General features: G+C 34.6%; 1 protein-coding gene across 1 annotated transcript in view; it reads right to left on the bottom strand.

Moving 5' to 3' along the window:
* Positions 1-2,785: 2,785 nt before the first annotated feature.
* Nyap2 (neuronal tyrosine-phosphorylated phosphoinositide-3-kinase adaptor 2) overlaps positions 2,786-16,269 on the bottom strand; it is a 233,892-nt gene continuing 220,408 nt past the window's right edge. Inside the window, exon 6 of the mRNA XM_077799600.1 lies at positions 2,786-3,013. Coding sequence (XP_077655726.1) covers positions 2,786-3,013 — 228 coding nt within the window. The remainder of the gene's footprint in view (positions 3,014-16,269) is intronic.

Here is a 16,269-nt window from a genome sequence, read left to right as displayed (position 1 = left end):
TAAAAGCATCTTGCTGACAGCCAATAAAATTCTATTTCTATAGAATTTGCTGTTAAAAAAGATTGTTTTTTATAGATCTGAGCTCTTTCAACCTGATAACTGTGCCATGATATGATTTGTTCTTTGGCACTGCTGAAAGTATGAGCTTTATCATGGCATAGTGTACTGCCTGCAGGTTATCTTCTGACCAGATTCACACAGGGAGGTGTCCTGATTTAGTACTGTCAGAGAGTCAGCTTACCTTTCTCTCTATGCTAATGGCCCCCATTTCTTCATATAGAGAAATACCATGCACTGAGGAAATTGACTAGAGAATGGCTCTTGCCACCATGGGCAACTCTATATTGTATAGGCACAGAGTAACAGAGGTCACTTTTCCAGATATTTCAGTTACTTTCCATGTAGGGAAACATCTAGAGAAATAAATGGAAGTGTTTCTCTAAGGTCAAACTTTCAAACCTCCTCAGAAAAGAACTTTTGAAAGAGAAGTGCATGAAATCTTGCCATAGCATATGTTGGATGGAACAAATGGGAAGGGCTGAGTTCAACATGAATCAATCTTGACAAGTATATGCTTCTTGTAAAGGGACTGGCATTTAAAAATATTTTCTGCCTAATTCAGAGAGATATGAGCAAGATCAGCATCTGAGAAATACACCTGTATCTCCTAATAGGAAGGTGTTACCTAAATATAAATTTTGAAGGAAGAATAATCTTTAACATACTAAGCCTAAATATATAGATCATAAAGAAACTAAAAATCGATGTCTTATATTTGACTGATTGGGTTGTATATGTGTAGTCGTGATCATTTAAGTGAAGATAACATAAACACATTGTATCCAATTATTATTTTATCTTACACATTTTCATTATTCATAAATTTGTGATCCATTGATTATTGGGTTTGAAATACAATCTATAGCTGATGAAACATGGAAGCAGGATTCATTTAAGCTACTTATGACCTTTCTGAGATATCCTGTATTTATGATTCTGCTTTTTTCAACACCTCACTTATACAAGCAAAACCTAAATCTTCAGTAAGAATTTTATGTATACAATTCTTTTGCACACATGCGTGCACACACACACACACACACAAATACACACTTGCTCCCACTTACCTTTTCCTTTATTCTTTCAGAATTCTAATTGGACATCAAAATATACATTAATTATAAAACTCTAAAAAATTATGTTATAGCATTTCAAAGGCTCTTGAAAGAAACTATTACCAATAAAGCATTACTAAGTTTCTGTCAATATAGATTACAAAAATTCCCCAACTCCTGTTATATTTGGTTTTATTGAGCAGCATGGTACTATTGCTGTCAATACCCTTACATGGAAAACTACTGTGACAATAACTTCAAACACACACTTTTTCTCTGAGAAATATAATACTAAATTGATTGTTAACGAAGAACCACATACTGTCAATTTTAGGAAGCATAAATAGTAATTTAAATATACAAAATATATGTGATACTTTCCTTTTTTATTTATCCGTGGCAACATTTATATTCAACTAACAAATTACTTTTAAAAGATATATATGATTTTTTTAAAAAAAACTTAAATTTCATCACCACATAAAATCGAATCCACCTTATCCTCTATCCCCTGCATTTCCTGTTTCTTCCTTGAAACAAAATAAAGAAGTGATCATCATTCTTTGGTCATGGAGTCATAATTGGTCAGAATGGGTGTGATGGTCATGTACGGATTATGACCCCAAAATTGGATAATTAGTTTTAAAAAAGCAAGAAATACTTTTTCATTAATGGGATTAAATTTTGAGAAAGATTGGCATTTAGTGTACGTAGATATGTAAACTAGTCTAGTTGAATGTTTGTTTCTTTTTCTAAAGGAAACAATCATGCACATGAAAGGTTACTGATGGCGTGGCCACAATGTCAGTGGCCTCATGTGCTCCACAGCAGTCACCCTCACCAGCATCTGACTCCTTATTCCTTCCATTGTCACAGTGAACCCTGGTCTCCTCCAATCAGATCCATGATGATGCAAGGACACATGTCCCTAAAGTCATTTGTGAAGGAAAAATTTCCTGCTGGGATGTCCAAATATATCCTAAGAACTTTCTCTGTAGTCTAACCATTTTTTTATTTTAAAGAATAGGATATTGAAGAGAAATTCTCATGAAAGAAAAATATTGGTGTCAATGTAATATGGATGTCTAAGTTAACATCACATTTGCATTCATTTCCTGTCAAACCTTGAGAAACTTAAAAAGCAGCAGATGCTCTTCACAAATATGATATTCAATTTTTACATTACTAGCACCAGATCCTATATTATGTGGCTGGATATGATGTGTAGCTGTGAGTTACTATACACAAGCCAAATGTGGGCAGGAGAGAAAAAAAAACATTTTAAATGCAAAAATTAATAGTAAAAGGCATCAAGGGGTTACATATAAAAGAGATAACAAACCAGTTAATACCGAAATTATATCATATAGTAAACTTGATATTTCTGTATTTATATATATATATATATATGTATAGTGTGTATTATTTCAGGTGTCACCCATAAATTAGTAAAATATTTACAATTTAATATCTTCTGGATTCAAAATAATCCGGGATAAATAATGTGCCTTAATTGCAAAGACATATACATTTTATCTTGTATGTGCCACAAGTAAGCACAGCTTCCTGTGGCATTCCACTCCAACAGAGAAGATATATTTCACGTGACTGGTAGACCTCCCTCTGGGTAGTAAGTAACCAGGAGCTGCCGCCATCCATCCTCCCCAAGCTCAGATGGCAGTGTCCCAGAATACCGTTTGCTGTTTAGAATATGGCGGAGGGCTGCACTTCTTTGCACCTGTGCTCTTCTTCCAGCTGGGTAGGATAGGCATGCTATCCTGTTTGCAAAGGCCCTTTTCCGTTTTCTGTCTAGCCTTTATTTCCTTGCACAAGCAACGCTTTTTCTCAATCATCTCAAGCATTGTATGGTCTCCATGAAACCACTGCATGCAAGCCACCTAGCAGAAAAGAAAGAGTGAATACTGAAGAAAACATGGAATGGAAGCATATTTTGCACTGTTAGTTGTCATTTAGAAAAATGTCAGCTGTTTCTACACCTCCTTTAAAAACTCTCAGAAATGAATGGAAAATACATTAATTCCTACAAAGCAAAATGTAGCCATGGAAACCATTAAAAATCTTTGTTTTGAAATTGGTAAAATCATGATATTATTTAATAATTATTCAGGCATACATATTTTACCAATATGGAAATAAAACTTTTTAAAAATGTTTATCTTTTTAAACAATTTGCTAGATCTTTGCCTTTTCCTTTCACGTTAGCTCCATTGTGTTATTGGTCCTAATAAATCTAAATTCAATTATTGGAATTATTTTTCATTGAGATTTAACATAAATGTGATATGGTGCAAAGATGTTAATGAACATTTTCATTCTTGAAATGAATTTTAAAACCTTAGAATTGTTTATAAATACATGGAATACAATAAATATTTTAAATATTTCTTCCTCTTGAAATGACTTTCAGTGTACACCTTATGTTTGGAATATAAATGCTTCAATAATTCGACTGTAAAGAAGGTTTTGATACTTCAGAGAATGTTGAGTTAGAATCATTGATCTCTACATGGACAAAGATCCTGATTAGTTCCAGAAATAGGAAAAGATTCATCAGGTCAATTGGGTTAGCGGGAGAAAGTTCAGAGTGAACTATGCTTTGGTACGTGCACATGTATTACTAGACAGGTAAACACTAATCCCAGGTATGAGAGGTACAATGTGTGTTAGTAACTTTCATTGGAATAGATTCTGTCTCAAGCAAAAGGCAGTGAGACTGGCCCATGAGCCCAGCTAGGAATGGAGAAGCTTGAATTTAATTGTTTAAGCAAATCTACTCTATGATTTGCAGAGTAAAAGTAGTTCACTTGAAGATACTGAACTTGATGTTACAGAAAAGCAAATACCTAATACTTAATCTATATCAGATCTCATTCTAAGTACTTTGCATGGGTTATTTCATTTATTCCTCACAAGAGAGATGCTCTGAAATAAATACTATTTGGTAGCCCAAATAGTGATGATAAAATGACACTTATATTTTGGACTTTTACCCAAAGTAATAGAGCCAATGATTGGAAGTCAGTATTTGAACAAAAGAGTTCATTTCTAGCACCTGTTCCTTTAACTACACCACGCGGCCTCTCAATGTGTACAGGTAATGGACAGGACTGGGAAGATAAATTGGTACAATGTCTTTAATGCATGAATGAGGAAGCTAAGTCTTCAAGAAGTTGCCTATCTTGCCCAAAGTCAGGCAAGGATTATTTGGTTTGAACAAAACTCATAGAATTATCACCAATCCTAAACCTTTAGGGAGAGGGCAGGACCTAAAGCCAGAAAAATAGAGATTCAAATCCTGGACGTGCCAAATTTCCATTATTCACTCAGCTTCTTTAACTACATTCTTTAACTGAACAATGTAGTTGGCAATACCTCACTTTCAGAAGCTGGTTTGAGGTTTAAAGTGATAATGAAGTCCTTCTCACTTAAAAAAAGTACAGCATTTGCCTATTACTGGCAAAAGCCTGGTAGCTTGACATGTCTGTCTGCCCTCTCTGCAAAGAACTCTATGTGGTGTTACCTCCTCCACACTTCATTGAAAGCTAGGATTTATCTATGCACCACAATTACAAAGCTGAGTGTCAGAAGTTTTAAGGAACTACGTCAATGTCACAGTTATTAAGTGACACCCAGCTGTCTGACTCCAAGGTTGATATTCTTTCTAGTACAGTGTGCTCCATCTCTTGAAAATTATTTAAAAATTATAATAGTTATTATGGTCTATATTGCCATTTCCAGGTGGCATAATGCAAATGTATTTATAGTTTTATTGTGAATAAAAGTGTTAATCTGACTCAAGGAACCAAAAGATGATATTCTTAAATAAATATGTTATAATGTGCCTAACTTGATACAAAGTGTCTTAGAAGGATGGGCCATGTATATGCCTTTTAATGTCCTCTGGTCCCTAGCTTAAGACCTTGGCCATGGACATTCATATTTACATAAAATGATAGGTGTTTGTTGAGTTAATATAATGAACTGTTTTGTGTTCCAACAGGAGATTGACAAAGCAGCTCAAAGATTATTTGAAAGACCTGTGATGTTTTCTAATATCATGACCCATGGAATAAAAATACAGTAACTCTCTTTAGGTGGAAATATAAGAAAAATTTATTGAATGACTATAAACTGTCATAATGGTATGTATAACAAAGAATTCCCAAAGGCAAGACCTTAATCTCATCCATTTTAGAAGTTCAACATGCATAACAAAGTTCTAACCCCTCATAAAATTATTAATTGTAAAAAACCTATCATCATTGAACAATTTATTTTGCCTATCAAAAAATTCTCCCAATAATCTTATTCTTAATAAAGTCTTGTGTTTGCACATTTCAACATAATTGGAAAATCTCCAAATTTCTTTAAGGCAAATATTCCTTACAGCATCCCCCCCCCATTTGTATTTTATTTATTTTTTCACACAAACATTACATTATGTATTACTTAATTTTCTTTAATATTTTTGTGATGTGAGTTAGGATGGGTGACTATAAACTAATATGAAAACTGTACACAGGGGAGGGTAAATACACACTGGGAAATTATTATAAGATGATTGTTCAATTATGAACACATATCTCCTAGATGAGAGTTTTATATTAGTGTAATTCAGCAGAGATAATATTCTTAAATAAGTATATGAAAATAAAATCTAGTGAAGTTCCCTGCCAAGGAGGCAAAACCAAAATCTCCACCAGCTGCATGATCTACACAACACTTTCATTCTAAAGAGTACAGTACAGAAAAGGGGAGAGGAGTAGCCCCATAGTGGGAAACCCTGGTCCTGTGGCTGACTCGCTTCGCCTTCCAGAAGTTCACATGCTGCAATTCTCACTTCTGTGGTGATGGTACTAAGAGCTGAGACCTTCCGAAGTCCTAAGGAAGCTCTTTTCTACCTTCCGTGTTTGAGTACAACAAGTTAAAGCCTGCATCCTGCCAGAGGGCCCTCAAATACAGCCATGGTAGCACTCTGATTTTGAACTTCTCAGAACTGTGATTAATAACTTTTTATTGTTTATAAACTACCCAGTTTGTAGCATTTTGTTACAGTAGCCCAGACAGGCAAAGCAATTGTTCACCATCAACAGACGAACAATGATAAGTCATATTGATATTATGTATGTTTGTTACAATGATAGTCCTTTACTTTTCCTATCTTTCCCCCCACCAACCCCTTACTACACTCTAATTAATAGAAAAAGTACTAGAAAAACTCAAAATAGGGGACATTCTACAAAAATACCAGACCAAAACAGCTTAATGCTGTCAAAGTTATCCAAAAAAGTAAAGTCTGAGAAACTATCAAAACCTAGGGGTTATAAAGAGAAAACCCATGACTAAAAGCAATACATCTGCTGTTCTAGAAGGGACTGAGGAACAGTAAAAACTACATTAGATAAAAACTAGGGAAATTAGAGTGATGTGTACTGTACCTGATTCTAATGTTTGAATATTGATTCATTAGTTACAACAGAATGAACCATAGAAAGGTAAGGCCTTAGCCACAGGGAAAACAGAGAGCATGGATCATAATGGAATTTTTAGTACTCTTTGTAGCTTTTCCATAAATCAAAAATTTAAAATATATACATATTAAAAAATAAAGTGAAAAGACTATATTCTCTCAAAATATTCATTTTAATAGTGTCTTTTATTTTTTAAACAGAAGCAAACTGTATAAGGGGGAAAGTTAAATAACTTGATTGAGATCCTGCTATTTGGGTTACATTGAAAAGCCATATATATATAGTATAAGACTATGGAATGTAGTTCATATGGATATAATATTTGTATTTGTGTATACTTCACATGCACATTTTGTATATATATATATATATATATATATAGTACATCATGTATACATATATTATGCATATTCGTACATATATCACACTTTATACATGGTATGGGGGCAGTGAACTAAAGCCATACGAAGTGGGAATATTTCATATACTGTAGCAACCCCATGGGTGCTCCTGAAATACTGGTGTGAATGAGGAGGAGTCTTTAGTTCATGTCAATAATTACTTCATCTAAGAATGAAAATTAAGGGCTACCTGAGATCAAGAATATATTTTCTTCAAAGAAATGAATAGCAATGCAATACAATAAGAAATCTCTACTATATATGGAAAATACTCAATTTTACAAAATATCTAAATCATAGACAGCAAAATATTACTCTAAAATAAGCACTAAGAGAACTTCAACATTAAAAATGACATGAGCACAAAACTGATGTGAATATGCATATCTCAAATTATTATTTTTTGTGCCTTCCTTAGTATTTGAAAAATAATGATTTATCAAGGACTTAGGAGACTAAATTCAATGTTAAGCAGTGCCTATTGACTTTGGAATTAAGTTCAGAGATAAGTGTTGAAACTGTGAATATTTCTCAAAAATAGATTAAATAATCTATACTCATTTCCAGATGATCTGGGCGGGGGATGATCTATCAATCTCACACTGGGCTGTGTGTGTCAACTTCGTCCTCCTGGTTGCCCACTTCATAAGAAATTATCATCTCCAGCACTGGAAGTAAAAGCTGTTCCCAGGACAAAAATGAAGTTAGAGCTACCTGAAATCTCTACCTTTTCTCTTCACCGCACAAAAATTGTCTCCAGAAGACCAGGCATGGCACTGGTGAAGCAATGAGGCAGTGGAGAAGTGTGTGAGTGACCCAAAGCAACCTCGGGAATCTTGGGAGGAGTGAGAAGCTTGCACCTGTGCCCTCCCTGACCAAGGAGCCAGGAGGCCAGCCAGGGATACTATTGCTCTCATTAAGAATGTTCTTCCTCTTCCCTTTAGTGGACAAAGAGGTTGAATCTTCACTAATATAACATACAGAAAAATAAACAAGTAAGTCCTGTGGCTATTTTCCACTTATCTTCAAGACAGTGAATAGGGGCTGGCAAACTGAAACCCAGAGGCCAGACACAGCTCACTGTCTATTTTTGGACAGACCTTGCGCAATATATTTTTTTTCCTACATTTTTAAACAGCTAAAAAAGAAATCAAAGGAATAATGTTTGGTGACACATGGAAATTACATGAAATGCAAATGGCAGTGTATATAAATAAATTTTTTGGCACAGAAGCATGCTTATTTGTTGGCATATTGCCTATGGAGTAGAGTTAAGTTGAGACAGAGATCATATGGCTCCCAAAGCTTAAAATATTTACAATCTGGCCCTTTTCAGGGAAAAAAAAACCCAAGATAACCCCTGAATGATCATATGAAATAAAAAATGCAGTTAATTAATAAATAAATAACCACTTTATTATGATTAATACAGCATCTAAAAAGGTCAAGAAAATAGTATCCTAGACCTATTAAAGTGGGAAAAGTCATTTTGAATGGATAAATTAAACACAAAAATTGTCAAATTTCCACTTATCTTCACTCTAGTAAATAGTTATTGGATCAAACTACTATTGCTTTATCATCATGGTTTTCCCTAAACATGCTTTCAACTACGTAAATGGTCAATTGACCTTAAAATAGGTACTTTCTAGAACAGTTTGATAGATGATGGGCAAAAATACATTGATACTGGTACTATTAAAAGGAGTATAAAAAATGAAGAGCATCGATTTACATGTGTACAATATTTTTCATATCAAGTTTGGCTCATTAAACTTAGGTTTCAGATTTGTTGTAACGATTCATATATAAAAATTCCTTGGGTATGCTAAATGTGCATGTTATAATTCCATCTCTATAAGGAAAAAAGTAATTTTGGAATTAAAGAAACAAAATAGATTACCTGGCTTACATTTGCTCCATACGAGGTGTCATACCAGGTCCCTCCACCTCTTTAATAAGGCTGCCATAGTTACTTTTGTCATGTCAGTCTTGTGAGTCAACCTAAAACTCACAATTTATTTTGAGAAATCCCCCGCAATTTTAGTGAATTACATTTCTGATATTTTTCCAGCTATATTTTGGAAGGAAGGGGCAACGTTGCAAAGTGTAGACTACAGTGTTAGCCCTCAGTAAACCTTTTGAAGTTGACATAGAGCGAGCAGGTTATAATCCCCTGTATTTGTCAACATGATCATCACTAATAAAATTGCTTCACTACTTAGTGTCAAATCACAAACATTTCACACAGAAAAATAAAAGTTTTTCATTGAATGATTATGGATTGCCCTATGTATGTTGTATACAATAATTTCTATTTTGGAAATTTGTATAGGTGGTCCAACATAACAGTATTTTTATGCTTAATGTTAAAAAGTTACAGTCATATAACTCATATTACTTCATTATTATAAATACCATTTATTTAACTTTGAACAGTTTAGATTCAACACTAGGAGAATGAGTCAGGAGTAAATGTTTTCCACCCCTCCTAATCTGAAATACAGGCCAGAATAAAGATATTAGAACAGATAATATAAGTGTGCAAGACCAAAGCAAGTAGAAAGAATTTTCAATACTATTGGACTGAATTTGACCTGGGCCTTCAGTATCACTTGGATGATGTAGTGTAAATCATATACCTTGTTTCTTGCTTGAGAAATTATGAGAATTAAAGATTATAGGTAAAATGTTTTTAGCTTCTAGGGCTGGGGTTGTTGCTCAGTGGTAGAGCACTTGCCGAGCACATGCAAGGCCCTGGGTTCAATCCTCAGCACCACATAAAAATAAATAAATAAGATAAAGGTATTATGTCCAACTACAACTAAAAAATAAATATTTAAAAAAAATGTTTCTAGCTTCTATACTTTGATTATATTATTAAAAGTAACATGCGCCTTTTGTATAGGTTTAAGATATTCTGTGGTGCTTTGCCTATATTTTTTTCATCTTTAACTGTGGTCTTTGGGGTATTTTTAGAATTATTCTCTTGTAATTCTTCCTTGTTTATCATAAGGTTGACTCAGAATGTATGTTTTATGAAAGAAATTTTAAGCAAGTCTATACCCGAGGCATGTACTGAAGTTTCAGTGTTTATTTCCCATGTCTAAATTTAGTTGTGATATACATAAGTCCACAGAACGAGAACCCTGTCTTGAGTTGCTTTTCAATGCAAAATTGCAGACCTACATTATCTCCTTCCTTTTTCTTTGTAGATCTGAACATCCCCTTTGACACACAACAGTCTGATCAACTATGAGGCACATGATGCAAAACATCACATGCTGTATATTAAGTCACATATGCTCTTTGATTTTATGTATCTGTACTTGCTTGCATAATCAATTATGTAAAACACACTATCAAAAAACTAAAAGCATAAATTAATGTCTTAAAAATTGGCATGGCTATAAAGAAAAATAGAGTTTCAAATTAAAATCTGTTGCTCATTTCTTGTGCCTGTAAAAGGAGGAAATGGCCTAACCCTTCAATCTTATAGTGATGTTTTTTAAGCAAGTATCAAATCACAAGTCACTTTCAGGAATAGAGGATGGCTTCAATTACCCTGCTAAACAGTGACAATAAAGACTCATGCCAAGCTAATACACTATGCATTATTTCTTTAATAAAATCCATCTATTTGTGCATCTCTCTGTGTGTGTTTGATTTTCTATTTTCTTAGGAGACAGTACAAAATGGATAAGATGACATATTTTTATCATTTATCAATTGTGAGACCAGGGTATAGTTACATAACGTTTCCAAGACCTTGTTTCTTTATTCATAAAATGAAAATAATAAAAACCTCAGTTTTTCTGAGGATTAAATGAATAATTTGGCAACTCTTTAAAAGTGGACACTATTAAGAACATAAGCTCTTCTACCCCCAGTGGATTACGTGCTCTGTGAACACTCTCAACCTCTAGCAGAGCAGAGATACGCAATCAATGTTCATAAGATGAATGAGTGAAGAAACAAATGGATGTAATGTTTTCTGAGTATTTTCAGGAAAGGCAATTTTAAATTCCTTGATTTAATGAATGATCTCATTCCAGTTTGGCTCACTTGAATCCAACAATAGCCCAAATTGTACATGGTTTAAAAAATTATTTCCTGGAATTTATGAACCACAGGAGGCACCTAACCTGAAACTGAGCCTGTAACACCACATGAGTCATACCTGGGTGATCTACCGCCAAGAACACCACTTTCACACTCTGGGCATCAATCCTGGGCCCTGTGGCTTATATTAGGTGACAAATCAATGTTCCACAAGTCTTTTATGACTTAGATCTGGGTAAAGTCGGGCTTAGTTTAATTAGGCTTTCCAGCTGATCCTGATAGGAGATAGTCTGAGAAATTCAGAACTGTCAAGATAGCGTAGAAGCATTTTCTCAAGGTCTGGCTCTTCCCACTCTCTGACCATCCTCACTGGATGCAGCACACAAGTAAAGAATTAATTGAGGTTTGTGGAGGAGGAATCAGATTTTGATGTTAGCAAATTATTCCAAGTATAGTCCATCTATCTCTCATACACGTGCAATGTACTCATGTATTTGTATGTATATTATTTATATATATGCAAATATCACATGTCAATGATTAAGTCATTGAAACTTGCTACATGTCCTTATCATGTTATTTCAAAACATAAAATTATAAAAGTACTACTGAAGAATACTTTTTTATGTATCAATAATGTCACTCAAGCAAAAGTGGTGAAAAAAAGGAATAAACTCACATCTTGAAATCCTTGATTGATGTAAAAGGAATGAACTCAAAACTTTCTTCAATGATTTTATAAAAGTTCTAAACCAAGTTGGCAAAATATATGTTGGAGTGGAGGATTATCAAAATCTAATAATAATAGCATCAGCAATATAATAATACCAGGCAACCATGATTTATTGCACATAATGAAGTTCTAGGAACTCTATGGGTACAGAGTGTATCAATTTCCTTAAATGTAATAATGTCATGTATTTTTTTTTCTACTTTTATATAATAAAATAAGATTTGGAAAGTTAAGTTAAAAGTAGAGTATCAGAGGTCTAATAGAAGGCAGAATTGGACTTAGAATTGCAAAATTTAGTCTGCGCCCCAGTCATCGCACTAAATTCTCTCATAGCTAACCTTGGAGTTGCCTACAGTGGCAAGCACGTGCGTGTATGCACGCACGAGCACACACACACACACACACACACACACATAATCACTGTTTTTTTTTCACTTTATGTAAACACTGACACAGGAAAGTGTCCCACATGAAGTAAGAGTGGTGCAGTTTGCCTCTGAAAGATGCCAAGGTTGGTAAAAGATGAAAACTCTGGAGGAGAGAACACACTTTGACTTCATTTTGTTTGTTTCCTCTACCACTTTCTTTTTCACTATTATCAAGGACAAGAGCTCCATAACTGCAGCCTTTCCTCAGAATGAGTGCAGGATCATCTGGGCTCCATTCCTGCTTTGTTTCATCTCATCCTTGCAATGAAAATGTGGCCACTATTTTCTATATGATAAAATCAAATTTTATCCCATTTAACAGCCTCTGAAGATGGATTCCACCTTGGAAACGAAAAGGGAGGTCAACAGAGCAGAGCTGGCCACCTCATTTCCCCGTCAGAACTTCTATCCTCAAGGCAACTTCCTTACCTGTCATCCACAAGAACACTCATAGGGCACCAGAATGGTTTCAGTGATGGACTTTAATATTCTGAGACTGAATTGCAAAGATAATTCCTCATTATTCTTCACTTTATCTCCTTCCTGGCTTCCTTCTTGGAGTTGTTAGCCAAATATTCAATGGGTAAAGTATCTCAATAGAGATCATATCCAAAAGTGAATGATAATAATTACAATAAGAGCAATGCATTATTTCATTCTTGCTGTCTATTAATACCTCCCACTTATCTCATCTCCAAATATATATCACTTACTCACTGGTAGAACCTCCTTATAATCACGTTTTGAGAATGTATTTGCTGCTCTGGGGCACTGCACTAGAAGTCCCTTTGCAGGTATTTTTCTTATTTCACCAGTCATAATGCAGATCATTCAACAAGCCCCCTTTTTCCTCTGTTTCGTGGTAGCAAACAAATAGAGGAATCCTTTCACATATGTTTATGCTTTTCCAAATACATTCATGATTTTAGTGAGAAGTGAGTGGTACAAAAGTGTTAGTTGATGCACCGAGTTGGGGGAAAAGATGAGGGATAGGTTTTATGCCACCTTGAAGGAAAATGTTAATTGCATAAAATCATTGTTCACAAACTCTTTGCTAGAGCAGAAATATAAAATCTGGGAGAGTAGGGATAAGGGGAGGTTGATCAATGGGGACTAAGTTATAGTCATACCAAAGTAAGAAGTTTCTAGAGAGAACAGGCACGTATGGTACATCCCGAAAACCTAGAGAAAAGAATACTGAATATTTTTGCCATTTGTCAGGTGATTGATGAGACAGATAGGTTCAGTCTGATTTAAATATTATGCATTGTATATATCAAAACATCATTATTGTGTACAAGTTTTAGGTGTTTAGGTATCAGCTAGAAAATTAAATTTTAAAAATAATTTTAGAAAATAATAAAATTTCCAAGTCTTGAAAATACATCATATTTTCATATCACAAGATGACAACTAAAAGCAAAGCCAGTTGTCAGAATCAAATGTTAACTTTGTGTCTCTTGGAAACAGATATGATATGCAAATTGGTAAGCACATATGATTCTAAATGATATAATATATATTCTCTAGTGGAAGACTATGATCATAAAAGTGTGTTCACCTAAGTTCACCTAATAAGGCAACATCCAAGCAGGTTTGATTGACGTTGTACTTGCCTCTTTATACATGTTCATAGAGCAAAGATGCAGGTAAAATGAGTGGATTATCCTCTGTAAAGGTACAGAAAAACATGCAATAACTTTGAGAAACAATGAAAATATTTCATGATAAAGAGTTGATTTGTGATTTAATTCTCAAGTTTCTGAAACTGGCTTAAAGTTTTGCTGAATTAAAATTTCTATAAAGTTGTGAAGGATATTGGATATGAGCATGAGTGATATATGATAAAAGACATTCATTTATTACAATGCAAAATGAGGCTTCTCAGAGCAAAGTTGCTTCATGTTCAAATATAAAAAATATTATGTCTGTATCCACAGGCAGAACCAGGGCATAGCCTTAGAAAAACAACGTATGATTCATTATTTGGCTTTTTACTGTTTATAATTATAAAGTCCTTGCCCTTGGAAAGTAAAGTGGTTATATACAAAATGCAATACATTTTTTTTCCACCAATACATGACATTCTGAAGCAATTAAACCCAATAATTACTACAGATAAAATTTCATCTATTAATTGAATAAGCTAATTGTTTGTAATAAAGAATAAAAAACCCTTTGAGCAGGTTTCAGAATTAATTTATAAGTTTTTAAATGAACAAGAAATTTATGTAAGTAGAAAAACTTAGAGACATTCCCTGAAGGAACAAGCAGTAATACAAGATAAAATTCAATTACAACAAAAGTATTGATGTTCTCCACTAAATATATTTTCTTAATTGCTGACACTAGCGTTAATTTAATTTCAAGTTTAATTTCATTATAAAATTCTGGTTTTTAATAATGTATATGGACTTGACCACAAATAAATGAGGGAGACCAGTCTTGGTCAACATTTGCTTTATCTAGCAAGGAGAAGGCTCAGAGGCAAGCAGTAACCCCAAGAAAGAGAATTTGATAATAACTGCTGAAACACTAAAAACCATTTTTAGTTCTTTTAACTTTGAATTGAGCTTGGGTTAACAGATGTAAAATATTGTTTTTTCCACAAGACCGATTGCCCAATATGAGCACAACTATGATACAGAAGGAGAAACACACTAGCAATCACAATAATTCAGACTGGGGCCAGATTTGCTGTTCTACTTGCTTGGGAAAAGTGACTGACTGCACATGCTCTGGGCTTCAGGTCAGAGAAGACAAGAGAATTCAAACCATAGAATACCAAGCTGCATCAGGCCACAGTTGTGTTTCATGTAAACTATACAACAATGACAATTTTAAACCCATGGGGAAGAAATCATGAGATTAAATTGAAAGAAAGAGAAAGTTGAAGTTGAGATAGGGAAAAGGCCAAGGCCAGGCCTTATAGGCAAAATGTTGCCTACATTTTGAATTCTCTTGAAAATCAGAGAAACATGGCAAAAATTAACTGGGGCCAAGTTTTCTCTGTCTTCCTTAAATAGACTCTCCCTAAAATTCAACCTAATCCCTATTGTAGTCTCAGCACTGGGTCAAAGGGCCAGTTGCCATTTTTCATTTCATTGATAGTGAAAATTTCCAGACAGTTAAAAAAGATTTTCTATACTCTTGAATCTATCAAAGGAAAAAAATGCTCATTCCCATTGTCTCCTATGTGGCTGCAGGCATTATGGTCTGTGTCTCTACAGCCACTCCATCTAAATAAAATTTTTTTTTAATTTCATAATTCTAAATTTGAGCTACATCAATCCAAAGCCTGGGGCCTTCATCCTACTCAAAACTAGCACTAGCTCCCAAAGTAATGTAAACGACACTTGTAAATTTGCCCATAAATTAACTGGACTTCTTTTATGATTGAGTTTTCCCAAAAGGGGTGGATCATTTTTTCTTCTAACCAAATTCACTCAGATTGTGGTGGGATCGGCATGGAAAGACAGGAAAAAATGAACCTTATATGGGAATCTCAAAAAAAAAAAAAGAAGAAGTATCACTTGCAGCTCAAAGTCTGCCAGGCAGGAGTTCAAAAGGCAGCCCTCCCTGCTGCCGTCCTATCCTCATCTTCCTTTCTTCCCCTGCTCCTCTCTATTTTCTACGCTGTTTTCTTGCTGTCTATGATTATTAATCTAAATTGTCCACTTGATAAGGTTAGGAAATGCCAAAGACTAAGTAAGCGGTTTGGGGTGTCTTGCTGGGGGTGTTTCTAGGAATGATTGGCACATGGGACAGCAAACGGAAGCAGAGAGAGTCAGAAGAACAAGGAAGCAGAAGCAGATGCAAGCTCTATGCTTCTTGACAGGTTCTTGATCACTGTTGTGATCACTTTAGGATCTCAACTCCCGCTCCTTCACTCTTCTAAAGCAGATTCTGCCCGGAGACTCTCCAGACAGTTTCCAGGCCTTTGGTCCCAAACTAGGGTGGCATCATTGATCCCTGTTGTTTTGATCAATGTTGTTCTGATCAACTTCTTGGACTTCCAGCTCCCCAGCCTATAGACGG

This window comes from Urocitellus parryii, chromosome 1 (genome assembly GCF_045843805.1).
Source record: "Urocitellus parryii isolate mUroPar1 chromosome 1, mUroPar1.hap1, whole genome shotgun sequence".
In the NCBI taxonomy this organism is placed as follows: Eukaryota; Metazoa; Chordata; class Mammalia; order Rodentia; family Sciuridae; genus Urocitellus; species Urocitellus parryii.
Note: the sequence above shows the minus strand (reverse complement) of the source record. Positions and strands in the feature narration are given on the sequence as shown.